The 24,236-nt window shown below is 34.6% G+C and overlaps 1 protein-coding gene across 3 annotated transcripts; it reads right to left on the bottom strand.

The window, feature by feature from the left end:
• Window positions 1-9,672: 9,672 nt before the first annotated feature.
• Window positions 9,673-20,753, bottom strand: LOC132555130 (uncharacterized). 3 transcript variants are annotated; one of them, XM_060219478.1, is made up of 11 exons: window positions 20,700-20,753; window positions 19,102-19,387; window positions 18,078-18,262; window positions 17,729-17,759; window positions 17,472-17,558; window positions 16,819-16,927; window positions 15,396-15,426; window positions 15,156-15,264; window positions 14,207-14,305; window positions 13,018-13,083; window positions 9,673-12,781 (listed from the first exon to the last, which is right to left on the bottom strand). In XM_060219478.1, the coding sequence occupies exons 2-11, from the start codon at window positions 19,379-19,381 to the stop codon at window positions 12,567-12,569; spliced, it is 1,212 nt and encodes a 403-aa protein (XP_060075461.1). In that variant the 5' UTR covers window positions 19,382-19,387; window positions 20,700-20,753; the 3' UTR covers window positions 9,673-12,566. The 3 variants fall into 3 exon arrangements, with proteins under 3 accessions (XP_060075461.1, XP_060075462.1, XP_060075463.1); XM_060219479.1 differs by having other exon boundaries at window positions 20,696-20,704; XM_060219480.1 differs by lacking the exon at window positions 14,207-14,305.
• Between the last annotated feature and the right edge of the window lie 3,483 nt (window positions 20,754-24,236).

Raw genomic sequence — 24,236 nt, 5'->3', positions numbered from 1 at the left:
CCATCACTTAGCTGTCTACGTCAATCATAAGTGATTCATTATTTCCTCCCAAAAAAATTCGGTCAGAAAAAAACATGGCAAGCTGATGTGTCAAATTCATGGCATTATCCAATGGTAACGTGCAGTTACGATAGATAAATTGATGGAGAAACCCTATTTTGTGCAGCGATGTTTACTTTTTGTCTATATTTTCAATCTTTTGCATGCACGAGATTTGTCCTGTACTTTCGAGCAAAAATGGGATTGTGCCTATGAAGTGTAGGCATATCGTGAAATATTAACACTCCCGCGAACTTGAAGCGGTATTGAGTTGTCGTTCTTGACTACAACGCTAAGCATGATAGGAGCCCGCTCAAGCCGAATTCGTCGCCCGGACGGAGACACAGTTTCATGTTATTCGTAAGTTCTTTCTCGTTTATTGTGAAGTAAGTGTACTGTTTTATATCAAGAAATTATTCAAAACTCATATGCGCTCATATTTTAGCATGCGAAGCTCTGGATTTGTCGTGACAAATACCGGGGTAAGAAATTAGATCGAAATGACGACATTTACTTTATTCAAGCGATTTCATTTGTTGGTATAATAAGATGATGGATAATCGTTCTACGTCATTTTAAAAGTAATATGCGATTGGCTGAGAAAAAGAAAAGTTATAAACGCGAAACCAGGGGAACCCCTGCAAGACGCACTCTCGGTATACAGTCACGGACTATATCCTGACTTCACGATAACCTTTTTTGACGGCGAAATTCCGTTTGCTTTTAAATTAGAAATTAATTGTACATTTTCATGAATACTTCAACTATAATAGTAAAGTAATGGAGTTAATTTTTCATCGATAGCGAACAACGGACGGAAAACTCAACAAACTCGGGCTTTCATGCACAAGAAACTGTTCACGCGCCAAGAACAGTAACTCTTTATATATCTCAAAGGACAAGTATTTCCCGCTATGATGAATACTTCTCTATATTCCCATCTCTTGTAATACTATATGTAACAATATCTATCAATTTCTTTATAACTATCGGTATAGTAACCTTGTTGCTGCATTACTCTGTATCACCAGTTAAATTCCATCTTACTGAACTGAACCATTGTTAACAACTACGCGAAACCTCGTAATAGAACAGACAGCTCAAATATTTAGCAGCAATTTAACAGTAAATAAGACGCACCTGCCACATCCATTTCCCAGAGCACCTTTGTACATCGCCAGGTGACTGATTTTTGACACTTCAACAAGACTAGGAAACGTGCCACACGTATTGATCGAGTTGTTGTTTTTCTTAAGTTATTAGATAAATGTAAATTACAAAATTTAGTGAATTTAAGTGCACCTCCCCTTCTGGGTTTTAACTTTTCTTTCGATCTCTTTGAACACTCCTTAGTCGCTTCCAATGCTTTAAAAGTTAGGTCCTTATCATCTCAAACGAGTCCTAATAGGACAACACAGCTGTATGATGAAGTATCACTGACAAGTCCTAATATGACGACACAGCTGTATGATGAAGCATCACTGACAGGTCCTAATAGGACGACACAGCTGTATAATGAAGTATCACTGACGAACCTAATAGGACGACACAGCTGTATGATGAAGTATCACTGACGAACCTAATAGGACGACACAGCTGTATGATGAAGTATCACTGATGAACCTAACAGGACGACACAGCTGTATGATGAAGTATCACTGACGAACCTAATAGGACGACACAGCTGTATGATGAAGTATCACTGACGGACCTAATAGGACGACACAGCTGTATGATGAAGTATCACTGACGAACCTAATAGGACGACACAGCTGTATGACGAAGTATCACTGACGAACCTAATAGGACGACACAGCTGTATGATGAAGTATCACTGACGAACCTAATAGGACGACACATGATACAGTTTAGTTCATAATTTGGCTCTTCTGTGTCTAACTCCAAACTTGTATTAAAGGGTGCTATTACTTGTGTCTTTTGTACAATCTTTTTTATTAAAGGGTGCTATTACTTGTGTCTTTTGTACAATCTTTTTTATTAAAGGGTGCTATTATTTGTGTGTCTTTTGTACAATCTTTTTATTAAAGGGTGCTATTATTTGTGTGTCTTTTGTACAATCTTTTTATTAAAGGGTGCTATTACTTGTGTCTTTTGTACAATCTTTTTATTAAAGGGTGCTATTATTTGTGTGTCTTTTGTACAATCTTTTTATTAAAGGGTGCTATTATTTGTTTATCTTTTGTACAATCTTTTTTATTAAAGGGTGCTATCATTTGTGTGTCTTTGTACAATCTTTTTTATTAAAGGGTGCTATTATTTGTGTGTCTTTTGTACAATCTTTTTATTAAAGGGTGCTATTATTTGTGTGTCTTTTGTACAATCTTTTTTATTAAAGGGTGCTATTACTTGTGTCTTTTGTACAATCTTTTTATTAAAGGGTGCTATTATTTGTGTGTCTTTTGTACAATCTTTTTTATTAAAGGGTGCTATCATTTGTGTGTCTTTTGTACAATCGTTTTATTAAAGGGTGCTATTATTTGTGTGTCTTTTGTACAATCTTTTTTATTAAAGGGTGCTATTATTTGTGTGTCTTTTGTACAATCTTTTAAAATGTACAAAAATACACTATACACTTGTGTGTCTTTTGTACAATCTTTTTATTAAAGGGTGCTATTACTTGTGTCTTTTGTACAATCTTTTTATTAAAGGGTGCTATTATTTGTGTGTCTTTTGTACAATCTTTTTATTAAAGGGTGCTATTATTTGTGTGTCTTTTGTACAATCTTTTTTATTAAAGGGTGCTATTACTTGTGTCTTTTGTACAATCTTTTTATTAAAGGGTGCTATTATTTGTGTGTCTTTTGTACAATCTTTTTTATTAAAGGGTGCTATCATTTGTGTGTCTTTTGTACAATCGTTTTATTAAAGGGTGCTATCATTTGTGTGTCTTTTGTACAATCTTTTTATTAAAGGGTGCTATTATTTGTTTATCTTTTGTACAATCTTTTTTATTAAAGGGTGCTATCATTTGTGTGTCTTTGTACAATCTTTTTTATTAAAGGGTGCTATTATTTGTGTGTCTTTTGTATTATTTGTGTGTCTTTTGTAATCTTTTTATTAAAGGGTGCTATCATTTGTGTGTCTTTGTACAATCTTTTTTATTAAAGGGTGCTATCATTTGTGTGTCTTTGTACAATCTTTTTTATTAAAGGGTGCTATCATTTGTGTGTCTTTTGTACAATCTTTTTTATTAAAGGGTGCTATCATTTGTGTGTCTTTGTACAATCTTTTTTATTAAAGGGTGCTATTATTTGTGTGTCTTTTGTACAATCTTTTTATTAAAGGGTGCTATCATTTGTGTGTCTTTGTACAATCTTTTTTATTAAAGGGTGCTATCATTTGTGTGTCTTTGTACAATCTTTTTTATTAAAGGGTGCTATCATTTGTGTGTCTTTTGTACAATCTTTTTTATTAAAGGGTGCTATTATTTGTGTGTCTTTTGTACAATCTTTTTATTAAAGGGTGCTATTATTTGTGTGTCTTTTGTACAATCTTTTTATTAAAGGGTGCTATTACTTGTGTCTTTTGTACAATCTTTTTATTAAAGGGTGCTATTATTTGTTTATCTTTTGTACAATCTTTTTTATTAAAGGGTGCTATCATTTGTGTGTCTTTGTACAATCTTTTTTATTAAAGGGTGCTATTATTTGTGTGTCTTTTGTACAATCTTTTTTATTAAAGGGTGCTATTACTTGTGTCTTTTGTACAATCTTTTTTATTAAAGGGTGCTATCATTTGTGTGTCTTTTGTACAATCTTTTTTATTAAAGGGTGCTATTATTTGTGTGTCTTTTGTACAATCTTTTTTATTAAAGGGTGCTATTACTTGTGTCTTTTGTACAATCTTTTTTATTAAAGGGTGCTATCATTTGTGTGTCTTTTGTACAATCTTTTTTATTAAAGGGTGCTATCATTTGTGTGTCTTTTGTACAATCTTTTTTATTAAAGGGTGCTATTACTTGTGTCTTTTGTACAATCTTTTTATTAAAGGGTGCTATTATTTGTGTGTCTTTTGTAAATCTTTTTATTAAAGGGTGCTATTATTTGTTTATCTTTTGTACAATCTTTTTTATTAAAGGGTGCTATCATTTGTGTGTCTTTGTACAATCTTTTTTATTAAAGGGTGCTATTATTTGTGTGTCTTTTGTACAATCTTTTTTATTAAAGGGTGCTATTACTTGTGTCTTTTGTACAATCTTTTTTATTAAAGGGTGCTATCATTTGTGTGTCTTTTGTACAATCTTTTTATTAAAGGGTGCTATTATTTGTTTGTCTTTTGTACAATCCTCTAACTTGATTTAATGGTAGGTTTAATTCCCTACTCAATCACCGATCGGTGATGAACATGTTCAATTTCTACACGCCAACAATGTACCTTTCATATCTGCTAAATATAATCGTTTTTGTAATTATACAGAATAGGAATCAATTTCAGTCATTAAAAAGAATAGTGTTGATTTCAGGGGAATCCATAGTATAAAATACAATTTATTAATAACTATAAAATTTTAAAAGACTCCGTAATTTCGTTTCTTTAAAATACAAATACAACTGTAACAGGTTAATATGAATTACACGGCGACATGCCGACGTAATGAAAAGATTAAATGGTGGTCGTCATACCATGAAGACTTACGTTGATAAGAAACTGATCAGTTTGTGGTTTTATGGTTTGCCTATTTAAGGAAGCCTTAGAGACGAGAAATTAAAAATGAAATTCTTCCTTATTTCGTGAACATATTGAGGTGTAGATGTAAGGAGGGAGATAGGAACGTGATTATACCAGTAAGTAATGGAGAGTTAAACACCTCTGGCAATCCTTGTGTATCATCACACAAGAGAACATTATGAAAGTGCATATACACCAGCTTTGTAACTATCCAAAACGATATTACATTGTAAAATATCAAAAGGTTTAGCAAGTATGAAATCTAGCATCAATGACATGTCCTACAAACACGAACCAGTTGTATCATGGAGCTTCGTTCATTATATGGCTTTACTAATACTGTTCCTAAAGCTTTATGTCCATATAAAGTGTAAAACATCTGTGTTCGACCCTAAAAATCGCCATAGATCATCCACCATGTAAGTAAATGTATATATATCGGTCAGACTTTCACAACTGTCAGATAGCTTTATGCCTCAGATGTTTTAATGTAATATAAGTTGATATACTGAGGTGCAAAAGTAAGTTTGCATGCAAGAAAAAATAATTCTACAAAAAACAGGTAAACAAGTAGGATTATTTAACAAGGATCAAAGACAACGATGCCAACATCGTTTTAGATTTTCTTATTTCTACTGGACAGACACTATCCACAACATATGTACTTACACTTCAGTATATAAAAGATAAGATGAACATACAGACACTTCTTCACAAACAATGTAAATGCTTTCGATTTCATTGAGTCTTAAAGTGTGGTATTGTTTAGTACGATTACACAAAAGATTGACAATTTCAAAATCAATAAGAAATTGCTAACATGTAAACAAAATCGTAAAAATTGAAAAGAGAAGAAGACCAGGTGTTCCAGGAGGAACCTATCGTAAATCTTGGTCAATCCAGTAATGCCAGGATACCAAACTAGGAACCCTGAGAAATGATATCGTAGCCTTCATAAAACTATATCTCCTGAAACCCCATGTTGTAAGCTGTCTACATCTTGCACGAAAACGGAGATATCGGGAACGCCCTCGAAAGTTCCATCGCATGGGACACGTTCAAACCATTACGTTTTTTTTTCCCCTAGAAATCAAAAATTCGAAATCGGAAAGATCGAAATCGTTACGTTTATTATGTAGCTTGGCGGAAAGTCTCCTTTAGTTTCGTTGTAGGAAAATATCAAGGTATACTGCTGATATAGAAGAGTTTGTCCAGTCTCTGAGTTGCAATTCTGGTGGGTATATACAATAGATAGGATCAATACATGCCTTGATATTTAGAAATAATCGGTAAATGTGAAACTGAAGGATATGACAAGTTCTTTGTAACCGAATTTGATGTATGAAAACAAAAAACGTCCGATAAAAAAGGCCACAATATGTTCGCCACCTTGATATGTCTGTTTGAAGATCTACTGGCTGTGTTACAAGAACTACTTTTCCTTTGACATTACCAATCTGAAGAAAATACATATATATAAAACCAGTTATTTTGATAAATGAATTCGAATAACGATGTGTTAAATTTTTGGGTATACGTACCTGGTGAAATATATTTGTGAACATAATACTTCCTGTTATCTTCTATTTATAGACACACTGCTGCCGACATGAAACAAAATTTTGTTTCTTACTTCGTATCGACACTTTCAGGGAAAATTATTTAATGTTTGTGTGAAGGGTTGACTTCTTCAGTCGTATCGACATCTGCCCTTTAATTAAGTGATACTAAGTTCTCAAAGAGGCAGTGGCAACTTATCAACCAGATATCAACGAGTCACGTCTAATGGAAGGAGAAAAAACGTTCAACATAGGTTTCCGGATACATGATGATAAAACAACACACGGGGAAACATTATGGTAATCTTTAGCAAATATAATGTTTTCTTGTGATATAAATCTGTATTGCATTCGATGTTCCTAGTGTCCGCGATAGTGTCGCTGCTGTTAAGTAATATTCCCTAGGTACATTTTAATGGCTGGTGTATTTGTATTCGATGATCCTGAATACACTTCCCCTTCCACAACACCTGGTCTTATTACCCGTGTACCCTTTCCATAAGATCGTGTACATTGATCAGTTATGAGCTAGAATTTCACCATAATAAGTGGAATTTCCCAGTGTTATCAGTGCTATTAAAGCCTAAATCATCCACCTACACTCCTCAAAACTAGTTGTGGAAATATATCAAGATGTCGATAGAACGAAAAAATAGGCTATGCTGCGTCTTTGTATATTATAGTAATGATAATGTGAAACACTGGAATTTGTGGTATAAACTTTGGAGAAGCGCTATTAGGGGTATACCTTTTAATGTAATTAGATGAATTTATGATAATGTACGTTCATGTGTAAGATTAAATGATATACATTATCCGCCATGTTTGTTATACATGTCGGTTTAATACAAGGGGGGTCGCTGTCTCCGATACTATTTTTTCATTTATTTGTTAATGATATGGAAAGTGAATTTATAAATTCTAATTTTCAAAGTTATAAATTACATTTGATAAACCTTTTTATGTTGATGTACGTGGATGATACTGTTCTCGGAGAATGTTACTGACCTTCAGTATATGTTAAATCATTTACATAGGTACACGGAAAAATGGAATTTAAATGTTAATATAGATAAAACAAAAAATATCCTTTTTAGAAAAAAAAGATAGTTACATTCTGAAAGTTGAACTTTCAACGGCAAATCTATCGAAATCGTTGATCAGTTTCGCTACCTCTAATTAGTTTTTACATATAATGGAAGATTTACTTTAGCACAAGATACATTAGCATGCCAAGGCAGAAAAGCATGTTATCACCTACAAAGAAAAATGAAGGATATTGCCCTGAATACGGATACTAAAATGTCATTATTTGATACATACGTGACATGTATATTGAATTATGAGTGTGAAATTTGGGGACATAATGTATCGTCACAGGTTGACAAGGTCCACCCTTCGTTTTCTCAAAGATCTATTAAATGTGAAGAAAAATGTCAATACTTCTATAGTTTTCTTTGAAACAGGGAGGTATTCATTATTTGTGCAACGTAAAATAGCATTATGAAATACTGGTTAAAAGTCTAGATACCAGTAACTGTGTTTTAAAGGCATGCTATGACGCATTAGTCGAATTGAATCTCACAAAACCTACCTGTAAACTCAATTTGGTTTATCAACTAGGTAGTAAGGGTTTTAACTATGCTTGGAAGAACCTATGTATAAAAAATGAAAATCGTTTTTGCAAACGTATGCTCAATGTGTCCATGATGTATTTATTCAAGAATTACGCAGTCTTTGATGCATCTTCCAAATGTTATTTGTACAAGCACCTTGTTGATACCTTTTGTAACCAGTTCTCTCTGACAAAGTCCATTATTTTTAAGTTAAAAAATCATTAAGTCAATTTCAAATTAAAAAGTACCATTAAACTAATGGAATTATTTACTTGTAAAAGTGTTAAATTTTTAAACAGACTGGGTAAATATTTGTTGTTCGCTACTGCTAAAAGAAAAAATCTCCTCTCTGAGTAAGCATTATATTGGAATATCATATGAAAATATTAATTAAGTTGTACGTATAAATGTATAAGAACAGTTATTTGATATCTGTCAGTAACTCGTTAAATAGTACTTAAATGATATGCCACGGTGCTTTTTATGTATTGTTTCTATGTTGTTGTCATTATTTCATGACGTCACATGTAGTAACGTCATACTTACAGTATTTCATCACGCAACTGGCCCGTGCTACATGTATTAGACATATATATCGGATATATATGTGTGTGTATTTGAATGGAATTGTCCTCCGCCATCTTGTACATTACATGTGTGTGTATTTGAATGGAATTGTCCTCCGCCATCTTGTACATTACATGTGTGTGTATTTGAATGGAATTGTCCTCCGCCATCTTGTACATTACATGTGTGTGTATTTGAATGGAATTGTCCTCCGCCATCTTGTACATTACATGTGTGTGTATTTGAATGGAATTGTCCTCCGCCATCTTGTACATTACATGTGTGTGTATTTGAATGGAATTGTCCTCCGCCGTCTTGTACATTACATGAATTTTGATCATTAAATTATGTATAATGTACTTGTACCTATAAACTGTATTGCATTTTGATACAAAGCTTGAATTTCAAAAACTTGTCAAGATTGGGAGCAAGTCCTTCTTTATACAATCTACAATGATATACATCCACAAATTGAACTCACCACACACGTTAGTCACAGTTGCCAGTAAATATCAAGGTATTTGATTGGTGTAGATTGGGCATTGCATTCATGTTCATGAAGATATACAAATGTATGATTGTGAAAAATCAAGAGACCCAAGGGCCTTAACGGTCACTCGAGTCCTCAGGTCTTTGGGCAGTTTCAGTACCTGTTACAGCCCCAGCATTGGGACAGATAGAACAGAACTGATATATGCATACTGCAAAGTTTTTATTGTTTCAAAGTTTAAAGGCTTCATTTTCAATTAAAGAGAACTGACAACATTGTCTGTTGTTTAGCATATCCGACCCCCGTGACCCTGTGAATGAAGGTCAAGGTCATTCGTTTGAACAATCGCAACCGGCTACTTGCCCAATATCATGACCCTGGACCATTTTGTTATTGAGAAGAAGTTGTTTAAAGATTTCAACACATTTTGACCCCTTTGACCTTCAAATAGGTCAAGGTTATTCATTTGAACAAACTTGGTAGCCTTTCATCCCAGTACGCTACTTGCCCAATACCTTGACCCTGGGCCTTTAGGTTATTGAGAAGATGTTGAAAATCTAAGTATAATATTATACATTTTAGACATAATGTATATCCATGATCTCCATTCTGGTTAATTGATATATTTAAAGCTGTGTATATGTGTATGTAGGCTCAAATTGTATATGTGTAGATCATGAAATCAACATAGACACAAGATGAAGTCTGATAACTTTATTTTTATACATCATTGACAAAAAAAATAAAGTGATTTAAAAAATATAATCACATAAATTAGAATAAAAACATCATTGAAGAAAAGGCCAGCTTTTCTTACTTATTGTAGAATGATGGAAAAATCAATACATCATTACAACCTGGATAACAGACATATCACAGGTACCACTTTGATTAACACTCAGTTCCTCATTATACAAGGCTTTACTGGACACTGCATAGATATACCAGGTCGGTCATTTATACGGCTGTAAGAGCAATACAATAATGTGTAACTCTCTACTGATCAAATCACTGGTTTTCAACTCTGTCAATTTTTTGCTGGAAATTTCTATTCCATAAAACAAAAGGCACAGAGGGTCTGACATTGGACACCTGGACAATATCTAATTAAAGATTATCTATTGACATAACATTATATAGTCTGAATACTGATTTTACAAATAATGGCAACAAGAACTCTACTTCAAATTCAGTGAAACCATTTTTTTTATCTAAAACTACAGTAATTAATATTCTACCAAAGTTATTCAAAATCACTACTGAAGACTCCAAATATTACTGCTTATTGAACAAGTAGGCACAGCAGCAAAAGTCATTTTTATAACCCTGGGAATTTGCATTCATAGCCATTATGTGAAATTCTGACCTTTACTTTTAACCTTTATGTAACCCTGGTAACATGCTAGTCCAGTAATACCACTTTGCTAGTAAGAACTTCTCTTTAGCTTGAATGAATGAGAGTCAGAATTATAAACTGGGGTCCTTGGTTCGAATCCTTGTAGAGGCATTAAAATAACATAACGACCTCTGTAATACTCATATGTTAGTCTTTTCTGAATCTACTGTTTCTCTAGGCAATAGGTCTGACAAAATGTTAAAACCAACAAGGTATGAGACAATAGTTGGCTTTTGCTACTGGTGTTGTGTTATATATTGTTGGGAAAACCTTCATACTTGAGACATATAGAGAGAGGTATGTATGTAAACTTTGATGGACATAACAGACACAACAACACGTAATGTACATGGTAATATTGTATCTCCCAGTAATAACAACTGTATATATTATGATCAACACAAAACCTGATAGCAACATTACATATCAGTCCCCTAACAATATAGACATTCATTACCGATCTCTCTAGGCAAGAGACAACTATCTACTTTAAGAATATATCTGAAAACAAATACACTGTACATAAAAAGAGGTCTTCTGTAAAACAAAAGTACATCAAATAAATTAAAATGAATATGTTGAATTGAATGGAACTTAAAAAGTCAAAATCCAAAGAAATAACCAGACTATATTTCAAGTCAAAACTAAGAATGTTGAAGAAAAGCTCTCTGTCGACAACTTGACTAAAATACTTAATTAGTGAGTATGAAGGAACGCTAGGTTTATATTCCTCCACAAATGCTTCTGATGAAAAATTAATAATCAACCAAGCATTAAGAGTCTGACTGTCATTGGATGCCATTATAGACACAGGTTTTCCATGTAAAAGTCAAAATAATTGCCTAAAATCCAAATTTAGCCTGCTAAAATTGGTCTTAACAAACAACTTTTCTAGCGTTACCTTTGTAATAGAGATCTTTTGTCATAGTTGATTTCTCCCAAAATGTTATTGCTTTGTGATATAAGAATTCTATGTAGTGTTTTGTGATGGGGATTTCTATACAAACAGGACTATGATTTTGTATCACTGATGATATAGCATGTATCTACAACTATCTGAAAGAGGTTAAATCAGGGATCTACAACGCCAAGTTATATTGTGAGTGTATGCTCTCCAATAAGTGTAAAACTTACAACACTAAGGTAAATTCTAAGTGAAGACTGAATTAATTAATTATTGCTGTACATTTAATTATGATCACAATATGCTGTATAGTGCAAAAGGAGATTACTGGCAGAATTCATCTAAATGGGAAACATGATAAGAAGGGAGATAATCCTAAACGTCAGTGCAGCATTCTGTTTATACATGTAGTTACAGAGATAATTAAGAAACATTTTAGTTCTATCAGTAGCATCAGTCCCTCACCTTTCATATACACACACCAGTCTTCAGTTCATAAAACAATTCATCAACCTATTATCAACCTTGTCAGAACTGCCTGAATGTCAAGGCTTGTGAGAGAGTGCACTTGTCACCCTGCATAAAACAATTCATAAAGTGCTTTAAAAAGGTATCAGTTCAAATCAAATGGTTAATTTCTTAATAATCAAACCTTCACTAATCAGATTACAAACACATCCAAAAGCAATGTAACACAGTATGCAGTCCAGAATAACAAATACTCATTTATAAATTATATCACAATTTCAGTCTGGACAATCAGCTTTCAAACATACACAACCTTATGGAAGCAATTGCACATAATCATTTCAATAATATACTGATCAACAGTATGTAAACAAATGTTGAACATATCAAACAATGTCTTAATTACTGTCAACAACTTAAATAACTAATACATATTTTGTATATAATTTTCCATGAATTCAATAAACACTTCAATGCCTTGTTTTCTACGATACAATGAACATTTCTGTTTAGTTGGTACACACCTATCTCCACACCTTCTTAACATTGTTTAACTCTGTGTTTTTCAGTACTTACTGCACATGTAGCCTAGAGATTTACAGAGGTTGGCTTTGATTTATGTTTTTTAGGTGTTTATTTAGAGTATAACAAGTTCGTACTTATTTGTGTTTTTAAACAAAACATATTCTGTTTTCACAGTTTTCAGTTCATTATGTGAAGTAACCAATCAGTGTGTTCTGTGTAAAAGTGTTCATTGAAGTGTATTAATTAACAAGTGTATAATCACATGTGTAAGGTGTAGAATATAAACCTGCTGTGACTCCACATTACAGTAAGTTTAGGTATACTGTGCACCTTCTGTAGAACTGAAGTAGTGATAGTAGATGTACTTAGCCCTCATGTAGGTGTAGTAGATATTGGAGCGGATGTTCCCACAGGTGACAGATTCGGGTTGGAGCTTACAGTACAGGTAGGAAGCTAGCACCAACAGTAACACACAACAGATTAACAGTAGTGCCCACAATACGTTCTTCGCCAATGTTTCATCTGACACTACAATGTAATAAGAAATGATTGATAATGATGTTAATTACAGAAAACATCAGGATATACAACATTTTAATGTATTCCAGAGAAGCACTGCTGACATTTTCTTAGGTCTCCCACTGTAAAACACGAATCAAATAAGCATGAAGAGAGACAACTCCTACGATAACTTGTGTAGGTAAAAGTACCCTTTCAAAGATTAATATTTTAAGTAATCAATGAAAAACAACCATTCATCTTACTCTCATCCTGTTCGTGGTTTTGTATTTGAGATTCATCAAATCGGACTTTTTTCTCTTCCTTGTCTCCTGTGAAAAATAAAATCACTATAAAAACAAATGTTATATGAAATATGCAGGGCCTAAACAGGACCTTATTCTTTTTCATGGTCCGAACAACATTTAAAACATCAACAAAAAATTCATATCCATGAAATGTTATCAATACTAGAGTGAAAGTTGATCAACTTAAAAAACCTGAATGAGCTGTAAAACATTAGTGCTTTTGTTTTCATCCAGAGATGTGTTACATATATACCGTTATTCTTGTACATATAAACTTTATCTAAGTGAGATACCGTTATTCTTGTACATATAAACTTTATCTAAGTGAGATACCATTATTCTAGTACATATAAACTTTATCTAAGTGAGATACCGTTATTCTAGTACATATAAACTTTATCTAAGTGAGATACCGTTATTCTAGTACATATAAACTTTATCTAAGTGAGATACCGTTATTCTTGTACATATAAACTTTATCTAAGTGAGATACCGTTATTCTAGTACATATAAACTTCATCTAAGTGAGATACCATTATTCTAGTACAAATAAACTTTATCTATTTTATGACAAGTGAGATAGTACAAATAAACTTTATCTATTTTACAACAAGTGAGATACCGTTATTCTTGTACATATAAACTTATCTATTTTACAACAAGTGAGATACCGTTATTCTAGTACAAATAAACTTTATCTATTTTACAACAAGTGAGATACCGTTATTCTTGTACATATAAACATATCTATTTTACAGCAAGTGAGATACCATTATCCTTGTACATATAAACTTTATCTATTTTACGACAAGTGAGATACTGTTATTCTAGTACATATAAACTTTATCTAAGTGAGATACCATTATTCTAGTACATATAAACTTTATCTATTTTATGACAAGTGAGATACCATTATTCTTGTACATATAAACTTTATCTATTTTACGACAAGTGAGATACCCTTATTCTAGTACATATAAACTTTATCTAAGTGAGATACCGTTATCCTTGTACATATAAACTTTATCTATTTTACAACAAGTGAGATACCATTATCCTTGTACATATAAACTTTATCTATTTTACAACAAGTGAGAAACAAATTATGGCAACTTGAAAAATTAATAATTTCAACAAAAAAGATCACCTGTTTTTCTTTTACGAAGTATAGACACAGGTGAAGCAGAGTCGTTGTTTTCTTCATCATTCTCTTCTACCTCATTATTATTGAGTTTCTTCATTGATTCTAATTAAAAAAAATTGTATGATTTCAAAATGCCAATTAATCCTCTTTATTTTGTTACTAATTCATCATTAACCCTGTGATAAGCCCTCCAGGGCTTGCTGAGTAAACAGCAAGGGTCATTCTCAGGTAGTGTCACCTTGTAGTAACAAGTCCACGAGGAACACATACAAATTCTCTTTGATTTTTGTTTGCTTGTTTGTTCACAGGGTTAATCAGCCAGTTAACAGCCAAGGCCCTTTTGAGGCAAGGCCTCCTTCTAGAAGTTGGTGGAAACCTCAATGAAGAACATACCAGAGGCCGTTTGCATGCCGTCCAGAGAAATGAGGGCAAAGCCTCTTGCCCAAGGGCACAACCACTAGAGTACCAACCAGTTGGTTTCTCAGTTTCCTCAGAAACACAAACCACCACAGGTAGGGAGTGATGAACCAATTCATTGACTTGGCTTTCAATGTCAGGGGAAGGGTTTATTGCAGGGCTGTGAATAAATATTTGCTTGTAATTCTACTTAACAGCATTTGATATAGGTGGGCTTATTACCAAGCTTGGGCTTATTACTGGATACATACAGTAACATTTATACTCAACAACAATAGATACAGGTGGGCTTGTTACCACATATAACTTGTAGGCTTAATATTGGATAACTACAGTATTGTATTAGTATTGTATTTCACTAAAATTAATCTCTTGGAGAATGGATTGTACAAAACACTAATTAATAGGTAATACAATGTAATATGGATACTTCAGATTGGAAAAGCATTTGCACTACATAACTAAAGTCATCCACCGTTTTGTTACAGTGGCAACACCCTACAAGCATTCTTCAAAAACAAAATGTTACTATTACCTTGGTACTGTTCCTGCCCTACTTTAGCATACACTGAGGCAAAGAAGTCCAGGCTCTGTACCGTGACGGGATGACTATCACCTAACAACTGCTGACGCATCTTTGTTGCCTGGAATAAGATAAATCATGTTGACTTTAAATCCAGCATATAAAACAAATTGAGCAGAATCTATTAACTGTCAAAAAATCTATAAGATTATTTTAAATATCTTTTTTTTTCTTGATTGAATGGCAAATTACCTTTCCGGCATACTCCAAAGCAAGTTGTGGTCTGAAATAATGGAAACAAAACGATGTAAGTGACAACAGACAACAACATGATCCAGATCCAAAACTTATATCTAATTCTCATCTCATATGTGCTATCTGATCATCATGCCTTTTTTTCATTAACTCCAGTTTATTATATACGTGTGAAAGGGGTAGGTTATTAATGCAGCGAAAATGAGGCTTGTTGACCATATGAAACATGATAATTATTTCAAAGTGTTTGAGATTCTCTCTAGATTAACTTTCTTTTACCCTTATTGTTAACTTATCTTTTTGTATTCATTCATGTGACATCATTGTTACGAAAGGGGAAACAACTCATCTAAACCCTAGGATGAGACAAGGAAATATCACACCAGTAAAAGTGTGGTAAACCTACAGTGAGACAAGGAAATATCACACCAGTAAAAGTGTGGTACACCTACAGTGAGACAAGGAAATATCACACCAGTGAAAGTGTGGTACACCTACAGTGAGACAAGGAAATATCACAACAGTGAAAGTGTGGTACACCTACAGTGAGACAAGGAAATATCACACCAGTGAAAGTGTGGTACACCTACAGCGAGACAAGGAAATATCACACCAGTAAAAGTGTGGTACACCAGCGAGACAAGGAAATATCACACCAGTAAAAGTGTGGTACAACTACAGTGAGACAAGGAAATATCACACCAGTAAAAGTGTGGTACACCTACAGTGAGACAAGGAAATATCACACCAGTAAAAGTGTGGTACACCTACAGTGAGACAAGGAAATATCACACCAGTAAAAGTGTGGTACACCTACAGTGAGACAAGGAAATATCACACCAGTGAAAGTGTGGTACACCTACAGTGAGACAAGGAAATATCACAACAGTGAAAGTGTGGTACACCTACAGTGAGACAAGGAAATATCACACCAGTGAAAGTGTGGTACACCTACAGCGAGACAAGGAAATATCACACCAGTAAAAGTGTGGTACACCAGCGAGACAAGGAAATATCACACCAGTAAAAGTGTGGTACAACTACAGTGAGACAAGGAAATATCACACCAGTAAAAGTGTGGTACACCTACAGTGAGACAAGGAAATATCACAACAGTAAAAGTGTGGTACACCTACAGTGAGACAAGGAAATATCACACCAGTAAAAGTGTGGTACACCTACAGTGAGACAAGGAAATATCACACCAGTAAAAGTGTGGTACACCTACAGTGAGACAAGGAAATATCACAACAGTAAAAGTGTGGTACACCTACAGTGAGACAAGAAAATATCACACCAGTAAAAGTGTGGTACACCTACAGCGAGACAAGGAAATATCACACCAGTAAAAGTGTGGTACACCTGTCCAAAAAAAGAAAAATATTTGTCTTGTTGTACAAGAACACAGTAGAATACTCACTGATCTTTATCCAGACACAGCTTTGCTAAGTGTTCGTATTCTTCAGCACGAACAGTATCCATAGTTTGCTCCATTTGATCTCCATTTCCTGATGTCTTCTCAGCTTCATCTGGACAAATCAATAACAAAGAAAATATTCTCTCTCTTCTTGTACATTAAGTCAAGTGATAAGTTGTACAGTACATTTATTTCTAGACTGATTTAACTTTTTTAATACTAACTCTACTCTTGTTTTACTCAACACCAAAATCCATGAAAATGCAGATATCTGTTTAGTAGCGTTGATACAATGGTGGTTTATTCAAAATTGAAGAAAACAATAGCAAACCAAAAAAATCTGAGAAAAGGATTTTATTCAGCTGTTTGGTTTAAGGATTGAACAGTGGGATGAAGTTAAGGCGAATCTTGACAGACCTGGCGCTTGGACACATTCTAAAGAACAAATAACTATTGCAATTTCTACATCAAAACAACTGTATAATTTTAGGTTTTCACAAAACAGACTTTAACATATCACAGTATAATCATCCTTCATTACCCCAGTCTTGATTTACAGCAATTAATTCTTGTAAAATTATTTTGATTGTGAAATTTGTGTGAGTTTAAAAAACAAAATAATATTGTTTTCAATAAAACAAAAGTGTAATGCTCACCTAGCCTTGCCTGGATTTCTGTTGTATCTATCAAAGCAGTCTCATAATACACTTTCTCAGCCTGTATAAAATGGACTGCTTTGTCCACTACATCAATCAAGGATAAATAATGAAGTATCACGCTGCTAGTGTATATGGAGAAACAATATCAGGACATACAGCCAATCAAAATTTAAACATTGATCTAAACACATGACTAAAATCATTCTTATGTTTGGTAATTAATGAATTAAAAGTAGTCTCAAAAACAAGGATACATTCATCTTTTTGGTAGAATATGTCAGCAATCTGGAAAAAAACACAATTATGTAAGATTTATTGTACAGAATTATTTAAATGGTGTAGGTAAATGTAAAGCTATGGATGTTGACTAAATACCATTGAGTCAATGACTTTGAATCAAGACCTTTAAGCCCTATACATAGGTAAGGGGTCGTGTCTTCTTAGGACAATTTCATTAATGATAGAATCAGGAAACACAACATCTTGTGTTTTGAAAAATAGTACAATTGTAATTACCATTCTTCAAATCCCTTATTTATCAATGTCATTAATTTATTGAGGTGAAAATCTTATATGAATTGATTTAAAATAGCACCAGCTTACATTGCGTAGACACTGAGGCAGCAGAGGAAAGTGACTGTCAGACTGAAGATTTTTTAAACATGCCATGTAACACTTAAGGGCACAGTTTCTCTTGCCATCTTTGTCATAATTGAGGCCTTTCTCAAACAGTGCATTCCTACTCTTACTGTCCAAATGTGTTAGGTCTCCTAGATCTACCTCCCCATCTAGATGAAAAAAATATGGAAAAGAGTTATTTCCGCACAAACAAAAACCAGATGCCAAAAACAGCATTTCATGAACAATTCTTTTGTTACACAATTCTTTATTCTATTACTTTGAGGATAATGTAATCACTACTGATGTAATATTCTCTATTCCAAACAGTAATTTTCCAGATGGATCATGACACCCACTGTTGTTTGATATTCATTTGATCTTAGAAAGAAGGAGCTTTTCCATTTTCTTCACTGTTTATTATGAAATTTGAAAGTTCCTTTTCAGTAAAGTTGATTCTAGTTTTTAACTGTAAAATCCAAAATGGCTGTCTGACTGGCATATTGATTTTCTGATCTGTTCAAAAATCAAGAATTTCCAATAACAAACCATCACTGTCAAAATCCAAGATGGCTGACTATTATCCATTAAGTTTTTTGGGTTTGTCCCAAAATGAGACAATGTTAAACTACAAACCAAAGGGAAACCTACCTATGAAGCTGATCCAACATGTACTTTTCAAGAAATCACCATAACAAATTATTACCAGTACTGTCAAAATTCAAGATGGCCTGCCTATTTCTGATCAATCACAAAATGGGACAAAACACAACTAGGGACACAGGGAAACTTACATATAAAATCTGAAAATGATCCATCCAGTATTTCTCAATAAATAGTGATAACAAGAATTTTGTAAGGACAGATGGATGACAGATCATAGACAAGAGGCAATTTGACAGCCCAGCTGATGATGGTGAGCTTATAACTATACGAGAAAAAAATTTATGTACAGGACTTTCTCAAATCGAAAATTGTAAAACACAAGCCATTAGATTTACAGGTTTACCATCATCCTTGATTGCCTTGTCATCTTGTGTTTCCTGTTCTTCAGCTCTGTCTAGAGAAATAGTGTGATGTGTTTCACCATTTTCTGTGCTGCTCTCTTCACTGGATGCTATACCACTATCAGTAGACAGTGGATCTTGAGTCATCTCATTATCAACTCCTACTGGCTTGTCAAGATCTGCATTTTCAGTGATGCCTTCATCTTTTTTATCGTCAGCAGAATTTTCATTTAGTGGCGACTGCAGATTTAATTCTTCCTTTGTAACTTCTTTTTCTGCCATTTTACCCTGAAAATGTACATGTTTATCTACAACATAGGAAATACATTAGAATTACAACTGTGCGTCCCTAAAAAAACTAGTTTTATGCTCCAATGTATACCCAATGTATTGTTTTCATTTCATTACCATTTTTAATAGATCTGGAGATTATGTTATTTGGTCAAAACCACTATAACTGGACATTAATTGCTTCAGTAAATGTTTTAACCTACACTTCCATATATACATAATAATATTATATTTTCATAATATAGTAATTCATTAGAATCACAAACCTCCACTTTCAAGATTAGACAAATTTAACACTGATACATTCATTAACTCGAGACAAAAAGCTCTACTAATTGATCATCTAAACATTAACATTTGTCCCAGCCATGCTCTCTCTTTCTTCTCATGATCAACCCTCTATACTTTTTCTCAATCAATATTAGTGTATCCTATATACATTTAGGTGTCTAATATATTATAGTAAGGACCAAATAAAATGTCAACCAGGTTGTTGACATCTTGAATCACTATGTTAGTAAATAGAAACCAAACAAATACATATATGAATTAAAATGTGTCCATGTTTTCAGATCTATTAAAACAAACAGACTGATGAAACACCAGTCTTTTCTTAAGGTAGAGGCCCAATGGTCTAAATGGTCGCCTAAGTGGGTCAAATGGAAAACCCAACCCATCAGCGTCTTGGGGTCAGCCAGGGACTATATGTGTATAACATGAAACTGTCATCCTATACTAACAATTATAACCAAGTTTGATCTTTTTCCGAAAGAAAATAAAAAAAATACATCCAAAAATGTAATTTTACCCCTACCCTGGGGGAATGCGAGACCATATAATTCACTATTTTAGTTCATCTTTAGCCAAGAAAGGTTGTGATCATTTTTAATGATGAGTGTCCCATCATCAAAAACAATTATCCAACCACAGGTACCACTTTCATTTGTCAACATATCTATTAGTAGGAGTATTTATTTATACCGGTGGTCCAACCGAATTTGTAGCTATACCGCTCTCTGATCCAACAAACAAATTTGGCGATAGAATCTTGTTACTCTGCCAGGTCTTCCTTATAAATAATTTTATTTCAGTAAAAAATCCAGGAAGGAGTACCTTGAAAATGGATTGAGCACCTGGCAATCATATAGAATCTAAGACATAATCATGTAAATAGCTTGCAAGCTTGTGTACCGCTTTAGTGCGGTTCACTCTCGTGCATTTTGCCATATTTGGCCTTATTATATATTATCGATGACTATAAGATGGCACATATCCTAAATGGGGAATATTGTCGTTTATACATACGCACTTTGAAAATAAATCACATATTTCGTTCCCATACACCTGAACTAGTTACAACAGGTTCACCGTGTCCACCATATTTAATCAAAAGTGTTTCCGCTTCCGGTTTCTTAATTTAGACGAATTTGGAATTATTTTTAGACAATGTCACGTGCTTTCACCGACGTTTTTGCTCGCACAAAAGGCACAGTTGCCCATGAACGCATTTAACAGTCTATGTGTAAGTAGATTTATCATTTCATTTTGCCTAAAAGAATTTGCAGTATTTATTTGTCTCATTTTTTTATCCGAGCGCGAGGGTTTAATTTTATAGCATAACTTATTACTATGTGTATGTTGTATCTGATCGGATGAATGATCATGAGTGTAAGTGACACAGTGTTTATACTTTAGGTTATTTGGGACAACTTGTTCATTTTATTTATTTATTTCATCGTTTAGACACAGATTTGGAATAAAAGCAAACTAGATAAATCTTATATTGGTTATTCACTAAAATGTAGCAGAATCATAATAATTTTTGTCAAGAATGAAACCCTGTGTTGATTTCATGAACGCCAGAATATTTTGGTAACTGGGATTCAGATATCTGAGTCCTGGACTCGTGCTTTTTCCCATGGAACTTACGCCCAACCCACATACTGTTCATTTTATCTCTGAAATGGTGTCCTTGGCTTGCCTGAAAAATCCTGCAATAATAACGGAATTATTTCTCGGTAATCCAAGGGATCCAACAGTTGTGAATATGTATATTTTATGCATATACGAAATGTATCATTCAGTTATTTTGGCAGTCATAGAGTTTAAGAATATACATTGATGTATCAACAAAAGTTCACAACTTGACATGCCACTTTGCAGCTGATATGTTTTGAATGTGTTTAGAGGACATATTGTATAGCTCAGTATTTACTAATGGGATAATTTTCCTTTATGTATATTTGGGCAGGGACGTATCTGATTTGGGTGATGTATATGTATATATATATATATCTTGTCTTTGCTTTTAATTTTTTCTGATGTGTGTCATATTAAAAAAAAAACTGCACATTTCACATTGGTCATTTGTTTCAGAAAGATGGCGGAAAATTCATCTAAACATCTGCATACTGAAATCTTCTGCTGGTTATGTTATAAGAACTTTTATTCAATTGACATTACCAACCTGAAGACAATGTTCCGAAATAAGATAATATTTCTTTCACATCATTTTCTCTTTGTATACATTGTTATGGAAAACGGCAATTGCATTATCATAATGTATTTCCATGCAAAATATAAAGAGCTTTTCTTTCAGATCCACTGGTACCTGTAGTCTGTTAAAGATGAAGAATGACAAGGTTGGATTAGTCAATTCTGTTGACATTGATCAGGATGGCCAGTTTACTCAGCCTCAGTGACACATTAGATCTATAGCTTACATTACTAGTGGTACCCCTCCCACCTGTACAGATCTCTGTGTTCAGCCTCAGTACCACACTAGATCTATAGCTTACATTACTAGTGGTACCCCTCCCACCTGTACAGATCTCTGTGTCTAAGTGTTCATCCTCAGTACCACACTAGATCTATAGCTTACATTACTAGTGGTACCCCTCCCACCTGTACAGATCTCTGTGTTCAGCCTCACTACCACTCTAGATCTATAGCTTACATTACTAGTGGTACCCCTCCCACCTGTACAGATCTCTGTGTTCAGCCTCAGTACCACACTAGATCTATAGCTTACATTACTAGTGGTACCCCTCCCACCTGTACAGATCTCTGTGTTCAGCCTCAGTACCACACTAGATCTATAGCTTACATTACTAGTGGTACCCCTCCCACCTGTACAGATCTCTGTGTTCAGCCTCAGTACCACACTAGATCTATAGCTTACATTACTAGTGGTACCCCTCCCACCTGTACAGATCTCTGTGTCTAAGTGTTCAGCCTCAGTACCACACTAGATCTATAGCTTACATTACTAGTGGTACCCCTCCCACCTGTACAGATCTCTGTGTTCAGCCTCAGTGACACACTAGATCTATAGCTTACATTACTAGTGGTACCCCTCCCACCTGTACAGATCTCTGTGTTCAGCCTCAGTACCACACTAGATCTATAGCTTACATTACTAGTGGTACCCCTCCCACCTGTACAGATCTCTGTGTTCAGCCTCAGTACCACACTAGATCTATAGCTTACATTACTAGTGGTACCCCTCCCACCTGTACAGATCTCTGTGTTCAGCCTCAGTACCACACTAGATCTATAGCTTACATTACTAGTGTACCCCTCCCACCTGTACCTGTACAGGTCTCTGTGTTCAGCCTCAGTGACACACTAGATCTATAGCTTACATTATTAGTGGTACCCCTCCCACCTGTACAGATCTCTGTGTTCAGCCTCAGTACCACACTAGATCTATAGCTTACATTACTAGTGGTACCCCTCCCACCTGTACAGATCTCTGTGTCTAAGTGTTCAGCCTCAGTGACACACTAGATCTATAGCTTACATTACTAGTGGTACCCCTCCCACCTGTACAGATCTCTGTGTCTAAGTGTTCAGCCTCAGTGACACACTAGATCTATAGCTTACATTACTAGTGGTACCCCTCCCACCTGTACAGATCTCTGTGTTCAGCCTCAGTACCACACTAGATCTATAGCTTACATTACTAGTGGTACCCCTCCCACCTGTACAGATCTCTGTGTTCAGCCTCAGTACCACACTAGATCTATAGCTTACATTACTAGTGGTACCCCTCCCACCTGTACAGATCTCTGTGTTCAGCCTCAGTACCACACTAGATCTATAGCTTACATTACTAGTGGTACCCCTCCCACCTGTACAGATCTCTGTGTTCAGCCTCAGTACCACACTAGATCTATAGCTTACATTACTAGTGGTACCCCTCCCACCTGTACAGATCTCTGTGTTAAGCCTCAGTACCACACTAGATCTATAGCTTACATTACTAGTGGTACCCCTCCCACCTGTACAGATCTCTGTGTTCAGCCTCAGTACCACACTAGATCTATAGCTTACATTACTAGTGGTACCCCTCCCACCTGTACAGATCTCTGTGTTCAGCCTCAGTACCACACTAGATCTATAGCTTACATTACTAGTGGTACCCCTCCCACCTGTACAGATCTCTGTGTTCAGCCTCAGTACCACACTAGATCTATAGCTTACATTACTAGTGGTACCCCACTAGATCTATAGCTTACATTACTAGTGGTACCCCTCCCACCTGTACAGATCTCTGTGTTCAGCCTCAGTACCACACTAGATCTATAGCTTACATTACTAGTGGTACCCCTCCCACCTGTACAGATCTCTGTGTTCAGCCTCAGTACCACACTAGATCTATAGCTTACATTACTAGTGGTACCCCTCCCACCTGTACAGATCTCTGTGTCTAAGTGTTCAGCATCAGTGACTCACTAGATCTATAGCTTACATTACTAGTGGTACCCCTCCCACCTGTACAGATCTCTATGTCTAAGTGTTCAGCCTCAGTACCACACTAGATCTATATCTTACATTACTAGTG

The sequence above is a fragment of the Ylistrum balloti genome, unplaced genomic scaffold (assembly GCF_031769215.1).
Source record: "Ylistrum balloti isolate Yb309-2 unplaced genomic scaffold, AGI_CSIRO_Ybal_v1 Utg370454, whole genome shotgun sequence".
Taxonomy (NCBI): domain Eukaryota; kingdom Metazoa; phylum Mollusca; class Bivalvia; order Pectinida; family Pectinidae; genus Ylistrum; species Ylistrum balloti.
This window is presented reverse-complemented; position numbering and strand designations above follow the sequence as displayed.